Below are 19482 nucleotides of genomic sequence, written 5' to 3'. Positions count from 1 at the left end.
TTGATCGGAGGTCCTGTAATCAGGTATCTCACTCAGTTGTATTACTTGTGTTTGTCTGCAAACGCTTTTGTATCCAAAATCCTGTATGCGAAGCATTCACACCTCTTGATTTTCCAACCCCAGTCGGTCTTTAGACAAACATTAGCTTTTAGCTTCCTGCTGAAATCGATGCTTTGTTGAACCCTCCACGTGTTTCAAAGGCGGCCTCACAGTGCGGAGTTAACGCCTACACAATCTGAGGTGTACTCGTGCGTCGCTGAGATCGTGTCAATTGAAATCGCATCCATTAAAAGCACAAAAATCACAAAACTGCTGTTGTGCTGGCGTCGAGTTGTGTCTTAGCGATGCGAGACACGCAAATCCTTTGATCGCAGGCGTGACACGGCGCAAAGAGTCACATTGCAAGGTGGGAGGCAGGGGAGTGTACTTGTTTTTGAAAGTATTATCCGAAATGAAAAGAGAGTCACATGCATGTGAGGTCAATTGAACATTCTAAATTATCCATAGGTGTGCATGCGAGTGTGAATGGTTTGTTTGTCTCTGTGTGGCCCTGCGATGACCTGGCCACTTGCCCAGGGTGTCACCCTGCCTTCGCCCTAAGACAGCTGGGAGAGGCTCCAGCAGAACCCCGTGACCTTGAGTAGGAATAAGCGGGTATAGAAGATGAATGAATGAAAAGAGAGTCACAGTGATGTATCCCAACATGCTAGCGGAAAACACATCTCGCCAAATGTTGCGCTTGAAATTGAAACGGCTCGACAACCACTGGAGCAGCTTGGTGCGCGCTACATGGAACCTTTTGAAAAATCTTAACCCCCCCCCCCCCCCCGCCCCCGCCCCCCTCCCCACCCCAGTTATGTAAGTCGGCACACATTTCAAAGGGAATCCCGCCACGACTCTGCTGTACCGCAGTTTTTATTTCTATCTGTGCAATCACGTGTTCAGGGACTGTTTGATCACATTTTGTTCTCTGTTTTTTGTTGTTGTTGTTTGGTTTTTTTTTAAAATCCTGTAATGATACAAACTGGCTTTTGGAGCCCTGTCAGTATTGTCATGTAAATGCTTGTTGTAAATATGAAATGGTACTTTTTTTTTCCTTTTTTTTTCTCTTAAAAAAAAAAACAAAAAAACAACTCCCATCAAGGTCAGTGTTGAGAGGCTAACTGCTGTAGAGAGAGAAGCGATGTTAAATAATCTCAGACGCATTGAGAGCCTGTGTTCTCCGCACCCCCACGCCACACACACACACCCACCCCATCTGTATTCATCTTCTGCATTAGGGTGTCGGATGCACGAGTACAAAGCTAATGAGCGCGTATCCACGGAAACTAATGTTTACACCACCCCTCTCCTCTCGTTGAAAAATAATTGCGGCCTAATTTGAGTGGTTTAATTTATGGTTCACTGCCGCCGCGATGTCTTCATGCGGTGCCGGTGTTCTCGCTGTGATCGGAGGGAGGAAAAAAAGGAAAAAGAAAAGAAAAACAAATAAACAGACATTACTTTTTATTTCCCCACTTTGTTTTTTTGCCGTTTGTTCGCAGCCCTCGTGTTTGCGAATCATCTCCACGCCACGCTGTTGGTTTTTCATTCCACTGTTTGTCGCCGTGTGCCCGTCACCTCGGGACCCCCCACACGCACACGCACGCACACACACACACACACACACCCTGCCCCATTCTCCAGCGAGAGGATGTTTTACGTTCGGGCAAAGAGCCTTTATTTCTGGGGACGGCTGTTGGCTGCGCTGGTGTTGCTGAAGAACGGAAGCAGGAAGTTCTTCCCAGATCAGGATCCTTTTCTCATGCTTTATGTCCGTCGTGATGAAAACACATCAAACCAATTTGAAGACTTTGTTAAGGGTTTGCACACAGGATTTGCTTCAGCTTTTACGCTAACGAGATCCGTTTTTGATTGATTGATTAATACTTTATTAATCCCGAAGGAAATTCAGCACTGTGCTCCACATACTCATGCGTACATTCAACTCATGCATACATTCACAGCAAGATAAAAGAGATTTAAAAAAAAAAAAGTAATAATAAATACTAATAAATACGAAGTGCAGAGTGACGCAGTGACACAGCGACGACAACAACGGCATCAGCGTGCCACCTCCCCAGGGATCCTGTCTACCCCCCCACGCCCCCACCCCCCCAAGTGTTGCATTGCACCCCCTGATGGCATGGGGCACAAAAGAGAACCGGAATCTCTCGGTGGAAGAGTTCAGTGACGGCAGTCTGCCACTGAAGGAGCTCCTCTGCCCAGAGAAGGTGGCCTGCAGGGGGTGACTGGGGTTCTCCACGATCCATGAACCTGGACATAGTCCTCTGCTCCAGCTCCATCCCCACGGACTCCAGGCTCAAGCCGATCACAAAACCAGCTCTCTGGATGATTCTGTCCAGCTTCTTGATGTCCTTTTTCTTTGCAACAGCATAGAAAAGAACCCGGGACGCGACAGACTGATAAAACGTGGAGGAGCTTCCTCGCCAGCCTCCTTAGGAAGTACCACCGACTCTGTCCCTTCTTGTGCACACAGTCCAGGTTGTAAGAGCAGTCTAGCTTGTTGTCCAGTCGTAGACCAAGGGTGAATTCCAATTCCTCCCTTAACCCTCAATCTCAAAAATGTGCGCTCCCGCGAGGTGCAAGTGCTGTCCCGATTCTAAGAAGGTCAAGTTGAGGGAGGAGTTTAAGGGCTGTATCGCCCTCAATATTGAGATTCTCCAGCACCACCCTTGGCAGTAAGGGCTACCCAGAATGCATTGCGTATTTTCGCCAAGACAGAAAAAGATGGCGATGTAAAAGCGAGCTACAAATGGAAGTATTTTCTTAGTGAATAAAGATATAAATATTACCAAACCATTGTATTGTCTTAGTTTAAGACTTTTTTTTATGGATTATTGACATCGTTGTTGCGTAAAATAACATTTTTTTTTTTACTTTACAAGGTTTGTCCCGGCTTCACGTTACTTGTGTACCTCGTTGTGTAGCGAAGGAGGACTTCTTCCTTTTTCGCCGTCTTTTTCTTTTTCTCCTTCTTCTTCGTCGTCGTCGTCTTCTTGACAGACTGGACGTAGCTTTGGCGTAAGGCCGCCCCCCCCACAGTCTGACGACGTAACTGAACTTAAGGGGTGTCCCATTTCTAAGCCCTTACACTTATTTTTGAGGGCCAAGATTGAGGGCCCAAGATTGAGGGTTAAGGGCGAGGGTTGAGATTGAGGAGTTAAGGGAGGAATTGGAATTGGCCCCAAGATATTTGTAGTGGTCGACCACCTCCACCCCCCGCTCAATAACCACTGGCTGTGAAGAGGGAGGTGCCCGCCGGAAGTCAAACACCATCTCCTTGGCTAACCTGGGAGGTGTACCAGCCCCCTCTGGTGACATGGCAAGGTGTCTGAAGGGTGGGGCCAGCAGAAGAGGTGCAGGATGGATCTTTGAAGATTGATTCTAAGGTGTTTTTCACAACATGGACGCTTTCTTTTTTTTTTTTTGAGAAGGTAACCTTTACGGAAACACATTAAGTCAATCTGGCGTCTTTTTTACAAGCGCACATGCAAATCTAAATGAAAGGCCACCGTTTCCACCTGGTTTAACAACACTATGATGACGAGACCTTTAAAATCCAGCCTGTCTGACAGCCCAATTTGCCGCCTGCTTTTGCGCTGAAATTCAGTCGTCGTTTGGGCAAACAGGTACAACCACCCCGTTTGGCCCGGCAGCCGCCTCCGCTGAGCCCGGCCAATGACGAGGCGGCTGAGTCACAGCTGCAGTGGTGCGGTAACGATGGCGAGATAGTGTTCTGTCACCCAGCCGCCTCCCGGGTGACAAAGCTCGGTAATCATCTCCTAAACCTCGCAGCCTCTAATAGTCGGCTAATAGTGTTGTCAATGTAGGAAACTCCTGAGCAGAAACGCCGCGCTAACATCCTGTAGCCGGGGGTGTGAGAAATTAGCAGGTGGCGCGGCTGTAAATCGATAGGACATCACCACCGCCAGGTGTACGATGGGAAATGCACGCAGGCCAGAGATTGTTAACACAATCCTCCTGTCGTTGGCCCAATGGCATAGTTGCCTAAGTCATATTTGAACGTTGAAGAAAAGACACGTTTTGTTTTTTTTTAGCAAGCACATTGGTGAAGTTTGGCAGATATAACAATTCTGCCAAAAAAATGACTTGGGCAACGATGCTGTTAGGCTAACGATATAACAGCCTGCGTATGAAAGTGAGTGAGTGAGTGAGCGAGGGCAGCAAACTGGGATTAGCGTAACAAACGACTGTTCCCTTTCTGACCATTAGATGCTGCTGAATCTTCCACACTGGGCCTTTAAAGGACTGGCATCCCCACAACCCCCCCCCCCCACCCCCACCCCACACACACACACACACACATCCATGAACAAAACGCCTCTGGGTGTGGGATAGTAAAGTGATATTAAAGTGGTTGTTTGGCTTTTATTTTCTTCTGTCCATCCTTCTTATTTTCCGCCGCTGCCCTCCAGCTCTTTGTGGGAAAGGAAGGGGAGTTTCAAATTCAGCGAGCCCTTGGGATTGCAGGGGTTTGTGGGGGGGGGGCACTGTAAGCAGATCCACAGGATCTGCCCGCACACACACACACACACACACACTCTAACCCTGCCTCCCTCCGAGAGACGGCCCATCTGCCCGCCTTCCCCCTGCGAGAGCAGGAATGTGGAATGCACCTGAGCTGGATCCCGCACGAGGAAGAATGACTGGTGAGAAGTTGACAAACCACCTGTTCCGGCACGGAGCTCTCGCTGGCCCGGCTCGAGAACACTGACGTGCAGTCGACTGAGCGGCGATGGACGAGTGCTGCGTCCCGGCCGAGGAGGCAGAGCGACGCCGGATAAACCGAGAAATCGAGAGACGACTGCGGCGCGACAAAAAAGAAGCTTACCGCCAGTGGAAGCTCCTGTTACTGGGTGAGTGTTTGTGAGCCAGATCTGGGCCATTAAACTGCAACCCCCCCCCCCTCGCCTCCTCCTCCTCTCCCCCAGCGCTCTCACTCAACACTTTACTGTTCTCCTGATTCAATGGTTTGATTTTAAAATGGTTAGATTTTTTTTTTTTTAGCAAAATTTAGATTTTTTTTCTTTTTTTCGGTGTTAAATCTGACCTTTAAAGTCATCACTCTAATGAAGGAAATACGAATAGACAATAGTTTTCTTGTTTGTTCTGGTGAGTACAAACAAGACTGCTGTACTTTTTCACCCTGCAAATAATCTTTTTAGTACGTAATAGGAAAATACAATTAGAAATTAAAGTCAACTTCAAAATGAGCAAAATGGAGTTTAGCTTTTTGAGCCAAAGGCAAACACGACTGTAAAATTAAAAATGAACCAGGTGATGTTTCACTAGATTCCTGTGTCATTGTCAAGCACCTGGGGCAAGGATTTGCAAAAGGCAGTGATACATGTGACACATTTCTGACAAAAGGAAGTCAGGTTGCTGGTTGAAAGATTTACATCTGAAGCCTTCTCCAAACAATTACCATTTTGTTGTCGCAACAGTTTGCCGGGAAGATCATAAAAGATCCTTTTAGCGTGGACGCCTGACTACTGTCGAGGAATTTCCAGTTAGTGCCTGGTATTTTTGTACAATACCAAGGAATTTTAACTTATTTATTTATTTATTTTTTTGCTTTTGAGCTTTATTTATCAAAAACAAAGACTCAGTAGATGGACCCCCACCCCCACCCCCGCTTCCCCTAAAGCTGTAAGGCTGCCAATTTCACCAGATTATATTATGCTGTGTTGTGTTCTTTAATGATAGTGTTTCACTTCACACACAAAGCAGCCATGGATGAAGGTCGGGCCCAAAAAAAAAATACTTTGTTCCCTCAAATTGCTCATATTTCAGGTGTCTGAGCTGCGCACGGCTGAGAACAATATGTCATTCACACAAGATGAACCTGTGCCAACTTGTGTTTGGAGAGAGAGGTCATTAACGTCTGGTCTAATGGTTAACATTCAGAGACTTTTTCAACTCTCTTATCAGGAGTGATTTACGGCCGAAGGGCGGAAAACACTTTGCCGCTTCGATCCGAGATGCATGGCGAAAGCGCCACACACACACACACACACACACACATACTTGGATAGCTTGAGCACAAACAAGTTAACCAGCAAAACTGGGTGACAACTTCGAGTCTGTGTCCATTTGTAAAGAAATTGGTTTTGTTTTGTTCCATTAAAATCCATTTTCCTGTCCAGTCAGTGAGACACTGTGCAAGTCATGGACTCGTTACTCGATAACGTAATCATGAGATAATTGCAAGTTTTGCCACAGTAATCCCATTACATCACTCCGTTGACATAAGAGTAGTTTAATTACAATAGTGGATTACTTGGTAATAGATTACTCACCAACACTGGTCAGTACTTTGATTCTGCTGCTTCAGTGGGTTGACTGTGGATTCAGTGGATTTTCCCAGGATAGTTTTTATTTTGTTTGTTTGTTTGTAATCATCTCCCTCCTCAACGTCTCACACTTCAGTCTCATTCGTCTCTGCGCATCCAGGGACCGGCGAGAGCGGCAAGAGCACCTTCATCAAGCAGATGAGGATCATCCACGGCAAGGGCTACAGCGACGCCGACAGGAAGGGCTTCACCCGCCTGGTCTTCCAGAACATCGTCACCTCCATCCAGTCGCTGATCGCTGCCATGAAAACGCTGCGCATCGACTTCGTCGCCGAAGAAAACATTGTGAGGAAACTGCCTGTTTCTGTCGGATGGCATACGACGGTGGACTTGACTTGGTTTTTTTCCATCCCACCTCGCTTGCTGAGCCGCAACAAAATCCATCCCATGACCCTATAAACCAATTTGACGTGTTGATGAGCAGCGCTGATTGGCCGGCCAGCCATTAAGGGAGCCAGGTCTGTCGTCTTCCGGCTCAGCGCCTCCCATCAGGACAGGGCTCTGTACCGCCAGATGGCCGGCTGGCTTTTTGCTGGGACGTGTCCATCACACACTGTGGCGTACAGAGTGTGATGGAGCCCCGATTGGCCCGTTTGACCTTGTGTGTTCGGTCTTGCCTGACTTAGTTTCAACATTTTTGTTCCAAACGTGGACACGGTAGATCACGTGGTTGTACGACAGCCATGGTTGGCTTCCAGCGCTTTAAGTTTCTAATGCAAGGCGCGTGTTTCCCCCGCCACCAGCAACGTGCACAGAGGCTGGAGCAGATCGAGGCAGACCAGCTGACCACCCTGGAGCCGTGGCAGGCCGACGCCATCAAGCTAGTGTGGAGCGACCACGGGATTCAGAGCTGCTACGAGCGCAGGAGGGAGTTCCAGTTGTCCGACTCCTCCAAATAGTGAGATGCACATTTGTTGCTGTACTTCTTTAACGGAGAAACAAAAACCAACTAATGGTAATGCAATTTTCTTATGTTTCATTCAGTTTTTGTAAAGTTTGGTTTGTGCCATTTTTCAGCTACCTGAGCGACCTGGAGAGAATCTCAGCTGCCTCGTACATCCCCTCGCAGCAGGACATCCTGAGGGTCAGGGTCGCCACCACCGGCATCGTCGAGTACCCCTTCGACCTGCAGAACGTCGTCTTCAGGTGGGATAATGTGCCGCGGAGTCAAAAGATCAGCCTTAAGTTAAAGCGACCGATCAATAAACCTCCTGCCGCCATTACAACTACTTTGATGGAATATTTTATCTGCCAGCAATCAACACAAAAAAACAACCCTCATTGGATAGAAATACATGCATTGTACACATTGTGTACAACATGGGAGACATCAAACCTACAGTGCAGGATGTAGAACAGCAGAACGCTTCAGTCCCTGTTGAGTCGACTCTCCGGACAAACTCACCTTGCAATAAACGGACATCAGTTTAAACCATAATGTAACATTCTAAATTCATAATTCTATAATAAATCATTATAAATGTATAATAAACAATAATGGACCCGACTGCTGCATTCAGAGATTTCATAGATGGCATAGATGGCTAAAGCCCTGTCACACTTGGTCACCAGCTTAGACCTGGGTACAACCAATAGGTAATATTTATGCCATATGCTTAAGACAATAACAATACTTGCTCCAGATGGTTACACAACAGGGCCATCTAAACCACACAGTCGCTGTTGCCAGATATTAAAACTGCACACGTCACAAGAAGCTCCTTTGCATCGTCCGTCGCTCCTCGCCCTGACGTCGCTCTAAGTTCCGCCGGTGCCTTCTAATCCACGCGACCTTTCTAGAGTTTCACAGAAAGGAAAGAACTCCACCCGCTTTAAAAGGATTCCAACTGAGAGAAATGTCTTTGAGACACTGTGTTTTAGCCTAAAGTTAGCTGGCTGACTCTTACAATTGTGGTGAGTCCTGGCGGTGTGTAGACGCACCTGCACCTTGCTCCATGAAACTCATGGGCAGTTAAGGTTCAGGGAGACACGGAGGCGATTGCAATTTGCAGCGAGTTCCACCCTGTGGATGACCGCGGCTGCTTTTGTCCACCTCGTCCCCAGGATGGTGGACGTGGGCGGCCAGCGCTCCGAGAGGAGGAAGTGGATCCACTGCTTCGAGAACATCACCTCCGTCATTTATTTGGCGGCCATCAGCGAGTACGACCAGGTCCTATTTGAGAATGAGAACGACGTAAGGTCCTCGCCCAGACACCGTCCATTTCGTCCGAAAGGCTCCTTCTTTGAAATGTCAAAAAAAAATAATAATAAATTGTTCTGTGACACCTCGGAAACCCTCAGAATCGACTCCAGGAGAGCCTCGCCTTGTTCAAGACCATCCTCGCCTCCCCGTGGTTCGAAAAATCCTCCACCATTCTTTTCCTGAACAAAAAAGACCTGCTGGAAGAGAAGATCATGCGCTCTCATGTGGCGACGTACTTTCCAGCTTTTACAGGTAAGGGGGGAGAAAAAAAGAAACTCCTCCGAAAACTATTTTGAGGTACATTTACACAAAATAAGCATTTGCTTCTTTTGCTTTTGCAATCATATCAAACTGTTGCAAAAGTGTTACGAAAGCCGGTCTTAAATTCCTCGATGAGTTTCCTGGCAATGAGCTTCCTTTTAAACGGGGGAATACCACCAAGCTTAAAGCGCAGCACAAGAAACCACAAGGAAGTGACAGGCAGCCAAGACTTGCAGGGATGTCACACGAGCAGCCGTATTGTCACAACTAAACTTTTTTTTATTTTTATATATATACATATATATATATATAAAATCAAAAAACAAAGAAGGAGCATATCGTTGTCTCACTTGATTGCTGCCTACCATTGGGCAGGGTTGAGGTTAGCGCTGCCTTTGGATAACTTAAATTAATGTTGAATAGATCCTCCAGTAAAATTATTTCTCTGCTTGGTCCCTCTGTTTTTTTTTTGTTATGCATTTCTTTATCCCTCATACTAAACCTAGACATCATCTAACTTGCAACTTCTTTTATCTCCTCCCCCAAAACACACACACACACACACACACACACACACACACACACACACACACACACACACAAAGGGCCTCAGTGCAACGCTGAAGCTGCGAAGAAATTCTTCCTCCAGCTGTACAAGAATCTGCACGTGGAGCGCGAGAAGCCGCTCTACTCGCACTTCACCTGCGCCACCGACACCAAGAACATCACGTTTGTCTTCGAGTCCGTCAAGGACACGCTCTTCGTCGAGCACCTCAGAGACTTCAACCTGGAATGACGGCTCGGCCGTTCGGCCCGGCGGGAATTTAAAAAAAACAAACATTTTATGGACATTTGTCATCTGTGGGTCACAGCCTCTTTAAGGGGAAAACCTTCGAAGGGCCTTCATTCACAACTCAACTGAGAGCTTTTGGGAACATTGGGAACGCTTAGACAAATAAAAATTCCCTTTCACCGCAGTGAAGACGGAGCGCAGTCACAGGCAGCTGCCGTGCTGAGCTGCTGCAGACAGGTTCGTCCTCGTCCAGCACTGCACGGCAAACTATTAGTCAGACGAGTTTGACAGAATCTTCCTGCATTAAGAATGCCGCAGCTCTGGGAGGAGGACTCAAACTAGCCTGCGGCGGTTTACAGTCATCTTAATTTTTTTTTTCTTTTTTTTTTTTTTCATCGTCTGAAGCAATGCCTGTTTACGCCTGAAGTCTCCCTGGTTGACTGCTGTAGAGACAATGAGACCTGTGTGACGTGTTTTCAATAAACTCAACTCGCTCCAACTCATCTGTACCGATGACCTTCAAGTCATCTTATTTTCATTAAAGATTAAAAAAAAAAAGAGTAAAAAAAAAAAAAAAACTAATGGGGAAACTCTGTTGTTTATGGCACTCATTAACCTGCTAGTTGATGGGGGGAGGGGGGACAAGAGGGGGTGTTTTTTGCTCGCAGGTAGCCGTGCCCGCGCTGATTGGAAACCCCGCCCCCGCCGCTGCCGCCACCTTTGTGCCGAGCAAAGGTCAGCCGTGGCGTCTTCCGTATCTCCGTCCTCCTGCCGGGACTGAGCGGCGATAAGTGGGGCAAAGAAGAGTTTGACTTGAGGCTGCAGCCTCGCTTAGCGCCCGAAAAGTCCAAGAGTTGAAGCAGGAAGTGAAGTTTCCTGGTAAGACTGTTGACTTTTCTGACCGTTTTTTTCTTTCTTTTTTTTAAAAAAAAAAAGTCCATTAGTTTGTGTTAAAGGTGGCTGAATATCATCAGTAATTAAATATGACACTTCTCTTTTGTTTAATGGACTGCTGCCACTGCTTGTAAAAAGCAGCCGTGCACGCCAGCCCTTCCCGTCAGGAATAATAACCGCACACACACACACACACACACACACACACACACACACACAGCTCCAGGAAGCCGCTGCGAGGCGGAAGGAGCCGCTGTAGCAGGTGACCGCCCATATTTGGTAGCAACCCAGATCACGTGACCACAAAATGGTGGAAGCGGCGAGCTGTGGGTGAGCTGAGCATCTCCACCGAGAGGCTGGGAGCAGGAAGCAGGCAGAGGAAGGAAAAAAAAACAAAAAAAACAAAACAAACCCAACATCCATGCTGTGAAAGGCGCGAGGACAGAGATTCCCGAGCCCCAGTAGCGGTGAGTAGAGCGGATTTTATTCCAACTAGAGAGAAGGGATGTGCTCTGTTGTATTTTCCTCCCATTTCCCAGTCAGTCAGGAGACAGGAAGCGGGAGCGGGTGAGGGAGGGGCTGCCGTCATCAGCGGCGCTGTGATGTGCAAATGTGAGCAGGAGCTGCTCAGCATCCTCCATGCAGGATTGCACACAGGAGCTGATGCTGTTTTTCCTCTCCTCCTCTTTGCGTTCTACTCCCATCCCCCACACCCTGTGTCACCGTGTGTTTGCTACACGTGTGTGCACGTTCCAAGACACGCTCCTGTGACACATCATCAGCGCAGCTCTCCGCTCTAGGAATCCGGCACACATTGGGTTTTTTTTTTTCTCTCTTCTCCCTCTGCCTGTTACTGCTGTTAACGTGAACTCATTTGTTTCCTTGTTCTGGGGATGACGCACGCACACACACACACACACACACACACGGATGTTCTTCCATTTCCTTCATGTCGGCGAGCGCACGTGACACGCGTAGATTTGCATCCCTGCCAGATCTGTGCTCAGGCGAGCGTGCGCTCGCCTCGCTTTGAAGCGGGGGAGGGCTCGCTATGATGTAACCATTCCTTGGCCCCTCCCCCTTCCCCCAGCCCCCGGCCGCTGCTCGGCAACCCCTCCCCCCCTCACCCCTTCCCCTCCCCCGGGTCAGACTGGGAAGGCTGTTGATAGGGGGCGGTGACCTTTAACCTTGCATCTTACTCATTTACCCCGTGCTTCGCCGGCGCGTCCACTCCGTCATACGTCTGAGCTCGTCCTCGTCCGTGCCAGTCTATTTATAGAACGCGCTGAATCGCGTGTGTGCGAGCTGACTCCAACTCGGCCATTAAAAAAGATAAACATGCTCTTATTTTGGGTTCTGTGGGGCTGCAGCGTTTGTCACGTACAAAAGTGGTGACATCCTGAAAGAGGTCAGACGTAAAAACAAGTTTCCAGCAGAAAGACAAGAAAAATGATTCACGGTACTGCTGAAGTACTCGCCACACTGTCTTTTTGATTCACGAGCAGTGTTGTTGGGATTACGCCACAAAAGTAATCCAACTACTGATTACGCCTTAAGAAGTCATTTAAACTACTTTGTTTCATAAGTGGTCAATTACTAATTACCTTGGTTGAAAAGAAGATAAAGTAACAGTTGCACAGTAATCCTGTTACATTGCTCACTTATTAGAAAAGCAGTTTAATTGCAGTAGCGGATTACTTGGCGAGAGATTACTCGCCAACACCGTTGACGAGACACCCAAAGCCGCGAGGTTCATGTGTAGGGAAATGAAAGGCTACTTCCTTTGGAAGCGTAATGGGAAGAATAACGTACCACTGAAGGTAAAGCTCAGCGGAGGGAGGTGAAATCCTACTTGCTTGAGAGCACAGTCTCGTGTTTTGTGTCTCCTCCCAGGTCCTCCAGGGGACGGACCTGGCGTCACAGAACAAAATGAACTCTGAGGGCGCCGAGGGCAGACCAGGTGGGTGAGAGGTGCACTGTCTAACATTTAAAGGGGTCTCTTGGCCAGACATGGGACGGAAAATATTTTGAACTCGGACTGAGCCGCTTAAAAATAAATTACAGCTGTACTTACGTCTCCCCACTTCCAAAGAATATCGATATGACGGAATGGAAGATCTTATTTTGGTTCCAGCGAAGCAGAAATGAAAAGGAGAGGTTTCGCAGGAAAGATCACTTGGCTCCCCTCAACTTAAAACATTTCTTGAATAACCACAGGAATGTTCTTTGTTACATCATTTCGAGTGTTCTTAAATATACAATGTCATTAAAAAAAAAAACCGCAAAACAGATGACTGAATAAAAAGACATGTGCATGAAGAGCCGGCGCAAGGTGCAAGGAGGCGGCAATGTTGTGCCACTTCAATGTTAGATTCTATCGAATTCCGCACAACGTCCCCTTAAAAATGAGGCCAAAACACTCCGAGACAACCAGCCCATTGTTGCCAACTGGCAAATCAAGCCACTCATGGGCGAATAACGTGGACTGACTTCCTGATGTGTGTGTGCTGTAGTGCCCCCTACCTCTCTACCCCTGCAGGGAGGCCCAGCGCAGAGGAAGAAGCTCTCCGCCCCTCGCATCAGCCTGTCGCTGGACCAGAGCGAGGACGACCTCGGGGAGACGCCGGACGACCTGGACATTAACGTGGACGACCTCGACACGCCAGAGGAGGGCGACTACCTTGACTACACCGACCATGAGACGGACTGGGAAGGTGAGTCGGAGAAACAAACAAGACCATTAAGGTCCCCCTGGTCCCTTGAGTTATGCGTCCACCGAGGGAAACGCCTCCGCGGCTCCGTTTTGTTCCTTTTTGTGTTTTTTTTTGGGTGAAAATGCTGCGGTTTTCTGATAAAACTGCCACCTCGGTGGGATTCAGTCTTTGTTGGCTTTTCTGCACCTCTTCATCCATAAACACAGCGGCATTCCACTGTAAAACTTGTTGGCAGGTTGTACGAGCTGGAGTTGAGAGTTTGGAGGTTTGGAGAACAGAAAAGTAGAATTCTTTTATCTCTATCCAAACAATACATTATTTGTAAGGTCACCTCCTGCGGGACGTTTTCGCACGGATTTGGACTTGTCGCAAAGCGCCAGAGGTGCAGGGAATTAAATCGCAGATGGCTGAATCCCAGAGTCCTGTGCAGTAAGAGTTGGCTGACTGGCATCCTGCAAAGGGGGGGCTTAGCGGGACAGAGCCACCGCTAATCTCATTACTGTTGCAACACCTGTGCTGCCGCAGCCGCTGCCGCCGCGTCACACAATATAAATCACGGCAAGAATTCAGACCCACTGACACATAGCTTGGCCTCCTCTCCTCCCCTCTCCTCTCCTCTCCTCTCCTCCCCTCACCCCCACTCTCCTCTCAGACCCCGACCCGACCAGCAGGAGCGGGATGAACGAGGCCTACGACGCCATCCCCACCTACAGCGCCGAGGAGGAGCGGCAGGACGGGAAGCTGTGGCGGACGGTGGTCATCGGGGAGCAGGAGCACCGCATCAACATGAAGATCATCGAGCCCTACATGAGGGTCATCTCCCACGGAGGTGACGGCCATTAGCCCGCTGCCGTTGAGCGCGGATGCGGAGCCGCATCTTGTGCTGCTCGAAAAACATCGGCGCAAGAATAGACAAGTGGCTACTTGAGTGCGCAGCCAACGTGGGTGATGAAGGTGGCTGCTGAAGTTCCAAGGAAGCTAAATCTTGGTTGACGCTGCTGCTTCTGTCTTCTCAAAAGAAACTGATTGGTCCACGATTACCTGAATTTTAAAAACAACTTGGCGGTCCAAGAACGCGGCCTCAAAGTCTTTCAGTGGAGCAACATTAAGCGTAGCCAATCATCCTCCTCCTCCTCCAATCAGACGCCAGACAATAGCAAGCGGGATGCCTCAGTCCCACTAGACTCCTCGGCTGAAGAGAAAAGCCCGAACCTCTCGGTGGAACAGTCGAGCTCTGCAATTTCCATAAAAAAGGGCCCTCTGATTGAGTGACACCGAATGTGGCGATGAATTGGCGCGAGAACAAAAAGAAATTACTCTCTTCCTGAAAGTGTGGAGAAGAAACGGCGGGAGAGAGAGAGAGCGAGAAAGAGAGCCTGACTGGCATCAAAAAAAAAAAGCAAGGAAATAAGTGAGCAACACAATGAAGGCTGTTTCCATAATAACCCAGCGAATGGGAGATAAAGTTCCCTTTCTTTTCTCTCTCTGCTTTTTTTTCTTATTAAGGCTACTATGGCGACGGTGTGAACGCCATCATCGTGTTTGCAGCCTGCTTCCTGCCGGACAGCGACAGAGGCGACTACCACGAAATAATGGAGAACCTCTTCCTGTGAGTATCACACTGTAACAGCAATTCCATTTTCCTTCCCGGCGAAAACGTCCAGATCTCCGAGTCAAGTGACAGAAGCGGAGGCTCAGTCGCCCCCACGTGTCAAAGTCCTCTCTCTGGTGCCGGCGGAGCCGAATTTCATGCTTGGACGCCGTCGTCGGGATCCCACAGGCTGCTCCGGGATGGATACTGGGAAAGCTGGCATGTCTGAGAGTTTTGGACGGGAATGAAAGGAGGTAAAACTGTAGCATCCCCACTTCTCGCATGCCAGATGGCTCGAGGTCTGAGGAGCCGGCTGAAGCCGGGCGACCGGACGGCGGCTCGGTGTCAGTGGGAGACGGCGACAATTGTCACGAAACAGATTGCTGCAGCAGTTTGCCGGGTTTTGTGAGCTGAGCAGATTTGGATCAGGAGGAGAGAGAGGAGAGTCAGACGGAGACCAAAGTCATTAGAGGATTTACAGCGGGGAGGGATAGCGGTAGTTCTAGCCCAGAGTATTGTCGAGTTCCTTTTTCAGAGGGGGTGACAAAGTTCCCTGCTGCTGGCGAGAAGGAGAGAACGTCGGAGGGGGACTGAGGCGAAAGGGAACTTTCGGTGGACTCGGTATTGGATTTTTGAAGAGGTTGTCTGAGCTTCTAAATGAGCCTCTGGGACATGATTATTTTCTTTTCCGAGAGAAACACGGCTCAAAAACAAGGCGGCGTTTCTACTATTTATGGCTGAAATCTTTTATTATTTAGACCTCCAAAGCCTTTCCAAAAAAGAAAAAAGAAAAAAGACTGTTGCTTTCAGTCGCTGATAAAAGGAATTCTAGTTTCAGGAGGAACAGGTCCACTTGTGAGGAGGAAGCTCATAAGCATCAGCGCGAACGTTCCCGCAGTGTGTTTCCTCGCCACCAGAGGCCGCTAAATCTTGCACACTTGGCCTTTAATGTTGAAGACAAACTTTGACTGTGCGTATTGTAAAGCAATAATTTGGTGTTGGTCAAATTTTGGAACAGCAACGGGCTAAACAAACCGTGGCAAATCCCTTTAATGCTAACGATCAATGAAACGCTCCGACTGCCAACCCATTTTATAATATTACAAGTTCAATTAAGAGGGTCATTCATGTGATTTTGCTCTCTGTGTCTCCGCAGCTATGTGATCAGCACCCTGGAGTTGATGGTGGCGGAGGACTACATGATAGTCTACCTGAACGGCGCCACACCCCACAGAAGAATGCCGGGCCTGGGCTGGCTGAAGAAATGCTACCAGATGATCGACAGACGGTCCGGCCATCATTCCTGCAGAGATGATATCGTGACCTAAAAACATTTGTTCCCTCTGACAGAAAATGAAGAGGGGGAAAAAAAAAAGAGTGGCAACACAAACTGAACTTGTGTGATGTTTCTTGCAGGCTCAGGAAGAATTTGAAATCGTTTATTATCGTGCACCCGTCCTGGTTCATCAGGACCATCCTGGCCATCACCAAACCCTTCATCAGGTATGAGTTTCACTTGGCAACATACCTTTCATACGTGGTAAAAACCTCTAATACATTTAATTGGATGAATTTGATAAAAAAAAACAAATATCTGAAAGTAAAATATTGAAACTTTAAAAATTAATTTAGAATATTTGCAATGATTAAGGAAGCGTGAAAAATCAGAATGTTTTTTTTTTCTTCCCCTGGCAAAGTTTAATTAAAGCCTGAGTCTTTGACGCACACTTTAATACGTGCCGTTGGATTCCGAACAGACGGCCTTCCGCAAATAAGTTGCGCGTGTGTGTGTGTCAGAAGTCTGTTCACTCTGCCTCAGAAAGCCTGCCTGACATTTTAGCTATAAAGCTAACGTCTGCACCATCTGCACCAAAGGCACTGGAATTCCCATCAGCCTCAAGTTTGATAATTAGTATTTCGATCCCAGCGTGCAAAACTTCGCCAAGCTCACCTGCGCGCAGTGACCCGCAAGGTCACTGCGACTGTGTCTTTCTCTCTCGGCTGCAGAACTTCCCGTGTTTGTTTAGATGTTAATTGGCCCGACGACGCAAAGTTGAACCACCAAAGTTTTCCTTCTAGGAGATAAATAGACCCGGGAGCATTTTCTGTGATACAGAGCCACTTACTCTCACCCTGCTGTCACTTGGACCTGTTCTAATGTGTGTGTGTGTGTGTGTGTGTGTGTGTGTGTGTGTGTGTGTGTGTGTGTGTGTGTGTGTGTGTGTGTGTGTGTGTGTGTGTGTGTGTTTTGTCTCAGTGCCAAGTTCAGCAGCAAGATAAAGTATGTGGCCAGTTTGGATGAGCTTGAGAAACTCATCCCCATGGAAAACATCCAGATCCCAGAGTGCATCATTAGGTGAGTTGCTTGAAGTCTCCCCCCCCCACGGAAATAAACAAATAAATAAATAAATGAACCCAAGACACCGGCCTCGTTCTGCTCCAAGGACGAGTCTTCTGCCTCCGAACTGCTTCAAATTCATTGTGTCATTTGAACTCTCACCCCCCCAGACTTGACAAGGAGCTGAAGGAGGCGGCGGAGAACTCAAAGTAAGCATCAACCAACCCTCTGTGGACTTTGGCGGCTCTCGCCTCGTTCCTCTTCCTCCCCTCGCCCCGGCCGGAGGGCTCATTTATCAGATAGCTCACTTTTTGCTTGCTCGCCTGGATGAGGGCCGATTGGATTCGGCTACGGTTGCAATTATTACAGTGGGGAGAGACTTTGAGGAGACGCTCAAAGTGCTAAATGCGTTGCTTTATCTCATTTATCATTACAGTCAAGAAAAAAAATGAAGCCGTCATTGCCGAGTGATTTGTCGCGAGACTTACATTTTTCTTTTTTTTTACCTTCAAGGCTCCTTGTGTAAGATTTAGCAGCGCCTAGTGGTAAGAAGCATATTGCAAAAAAAAAAAAAAACATTTCAGGCCTTTACATTTATCAAACATACACCGATGCTGTGGTGTTGGTTGTCACTGCCTCAGACTGGTGTGCCACCCATCCTGCAATAAACGGGTTGTGTTTAGTCTTTTTCTCTCTACGCCTCCTTAAATAGACCCACTTTTTGTAAATGTAAAGGCTCTTCATTAGCAAACGAGACGTATTAGCATTAATAGTTGACTACGTATTAGGCACTGTTTACTTCTGAATACTTTACATAACTTTCTGCATACCTCCCCAGTTTGTATTCACTTTAGTGCCGATAGACGTCTTTACACATTACTCCCCGGACCATTAAATTGCAGATGAATTCCGTGAATAAATTCCGCTCTAACTGCCTTCCCACTTCTCTCCCCCCCCCCGCCCCCCCCCCAACCCTCCTTCTACGCCAGAGTGCACAGTTTTCTGCTGGGACCCGAGCCAACGGCAGCGAGCAGAACCGAGTAAGTCCTTGCCGCGGATGTTTTAAGTTCACACGCACGACCAGAAGAAGAGCCACCCCTTCTGTCAGCAGCCTGTCGCCCGCACATAAACACGGCTCGTCTTTAATGCGTCTGCTTCGCTCTGGTGTCTCTCCAGCCACAAAGACGGCGCAGGTGCCAGCAGCTCTTAAACCCCCCCCTGTCCCCGCCCCCGCCCATCCCCGCCCCCCAAGTGGCCTCGGACGGAACGGCTCGACTTCCCAACCATTCACCCGCCCCTCACCCCCGAACGGCCGGAAAAGCCACCGTTGGAATATCGCACACGAGGCTGCGAAAGACATGCTTGTGAAAACTATTGTGTATGTGTGCGTTTGTGTGGCGTTCTATCATGAAAAGACAATGTCAAGTGCTGCTACTCACCGTCACATCTCCAACGCTGCCGTAGCATCCTCCGTTTCCTTTAGCCTGGCATCACGAAAACAGACAAAAAACAAAACACAAACGCAGAGAGCGGTCCTCGCAGGGTAGCGCCGTCAGCTAGCTAGGGTAGCCTAGCCTAGCCTAGCCTAGCGGCCAGCAGACGCGCCGGAGCATTTGTAGCGTCTGTTGTGTTGTTGTCACGTGCATGAGAAGCAGTCGAGCAATAATAGCGCCCTCTATCGGTCACCTGAGCTCAGTAAATGACTTGAATCTCAGCAAATCACAGTTCCGGCGCGAGGCCTGATGGTAGACCACCTTGTAGCGTTCACACGGGCAGCCACTTGGAGAACACAACATCTGTGTGGAGGCGTCTTATCTTTCTAGAAATTAGCAGTAGTTCGATAAATAAGTGCAATGTCAGAGCATGTCCTTGTTGCTCTTCAGATGTGTGTTTTAAGCCAAGTCTGTCGTAATCTTCTGTCGTGTTGGGAGACGTGAGATTTTGGTAAAGCACAATATCTTCTTCGTGTGTGTGGACGGGTGTGTGTGTGTCTACGCGCATGTGCAACCCTTTTGTGCAACAGTGCATGTCCCCTCATTGATCAATGGCATCACAATGATGGTACACGTTCAATAAAAGTCTTGAATCACTGTCAAATTTGATTATTATTAATTTTCAATACCAGCTTTCTCCGAAACTGAGTGCGGGTTGTTTGTTTTGTTTTTTTTGTTTTTTTTCAGTCAATAAGATAGAATCATATCCGTAAACTGTTAGATGTTTACCTTGTTCTGCATCCACTCAATGTGTGTTC

At 48.1% G+C, this 19482-nt stretch overlaps 2 protein-coding genes and 1 long non-coding RNA gene across 5 annotated transcripts; 2 read left to right on the top strand and 1 right to left on the bottom strand.

The window, feature by feature from the left end:
• Positions 1-4603: 4603 nt before the first annotated feature.
• On the top strand, positions 4604-10203 carry LOC142899830 (guanine nucleotide-binding protein subunit alpha-14-like). Its single transcript, XM_076043677.1, has 7 exons — positions 4604-4940; positions 6538-6722; positions 7181-7335; positions 7455-7583; positions 8502-8631; positions 8739-8892; positions 9507-10203. Exons 1-7 carry the CDS (start codon positions 4820-4822, stop codon positions 9695-9697), a joined length of 1065 nt encoding a protein of 354 aa, XP_075899792.1. The 5' UTR covers positions 4604-4819; the 3' UTR covers positions 9698-10203.
• On the bottom strand, positions 9238-9615 carry LOC142899831 (uncharacterized). Its single transcript, XR_012928812.1, has 2 exons — positions 9475-9615; positions 9238-9438 (listed from the first exon to the last, which is right to left on the bottom strand). It is a non-coding gene; the product is annotated as an uncharacterized LOC142899831 (long non-coding RNA).
• Positions 10204-10429: 226 nt separating the features above from the next.
• prune2 (prune homolog 2 with BCH domain) lies at positions 10430-19328 on the top strand. Of its 3 annotated transcripts, XM_076043692.1 has the most exons (12): positions 10443-10573; positions 10809-11055; positions 12482-12548; positions 13102-13302; positions 13955-14131; positions 14809-14911; positions 16050-16181; positions 16310-16396; positions 17151-17249; positions 17402-17440; positions 18221-18271; positions 18408-19328. In XM_076043692.1, the coding sequence occupies exons 3-12, from the start codon at positions 12518-12520 to the stop codon at positions 18439-18441; spliced, it is 954 nt and encodes a 317-aa protein (XP_075899807.1). In that variant the 5' UTR covers positions 10443-10573; positions 10809-11055; positions 12482-12517; the 3' UTR covers positions 18442-19328. The 3 variants fall into 3 exon arrangements, with proteins under 3 accessions (XP_075899808.1, XP_075899807.1, XP_075899805.1); XM_076043693.1 differs by lacking the exon at positions 10809-11055 and having other exon boundaries at positions 10430-10573; XM_076043690.1 differs by lacking the exon at positions 10443-10573 and having other exon boundaries at positions 10618-11055.
• Positions 19329-19482: the final 154 nt, after the last annotated feature.

This window comes from Nelusetta ayraudi, unplaced genomic scaffold, assembly GCF_046127955.1.
Source record: "Nelusetta ayraudi isolate G7.1 ecotype Tasmania unplaced genomic scaffold, CSIRO-AGI_Nayr_v1 ptg000076l, whole genome shotgun sequence".
In the NCBI taxonomy this organism is placed as follows: Eukaryota; Metazoa; Chordata; class Actinopteri; order Tetraodontiformes; family Monacanthidae; genus Nelusetta; species Nelusetta ayraudi.
The sequence above is the reverse complement of the archived record's forward strand: the minus strand, read 5'-3'. Positions and strand labels throughout refer to the sequence as shown.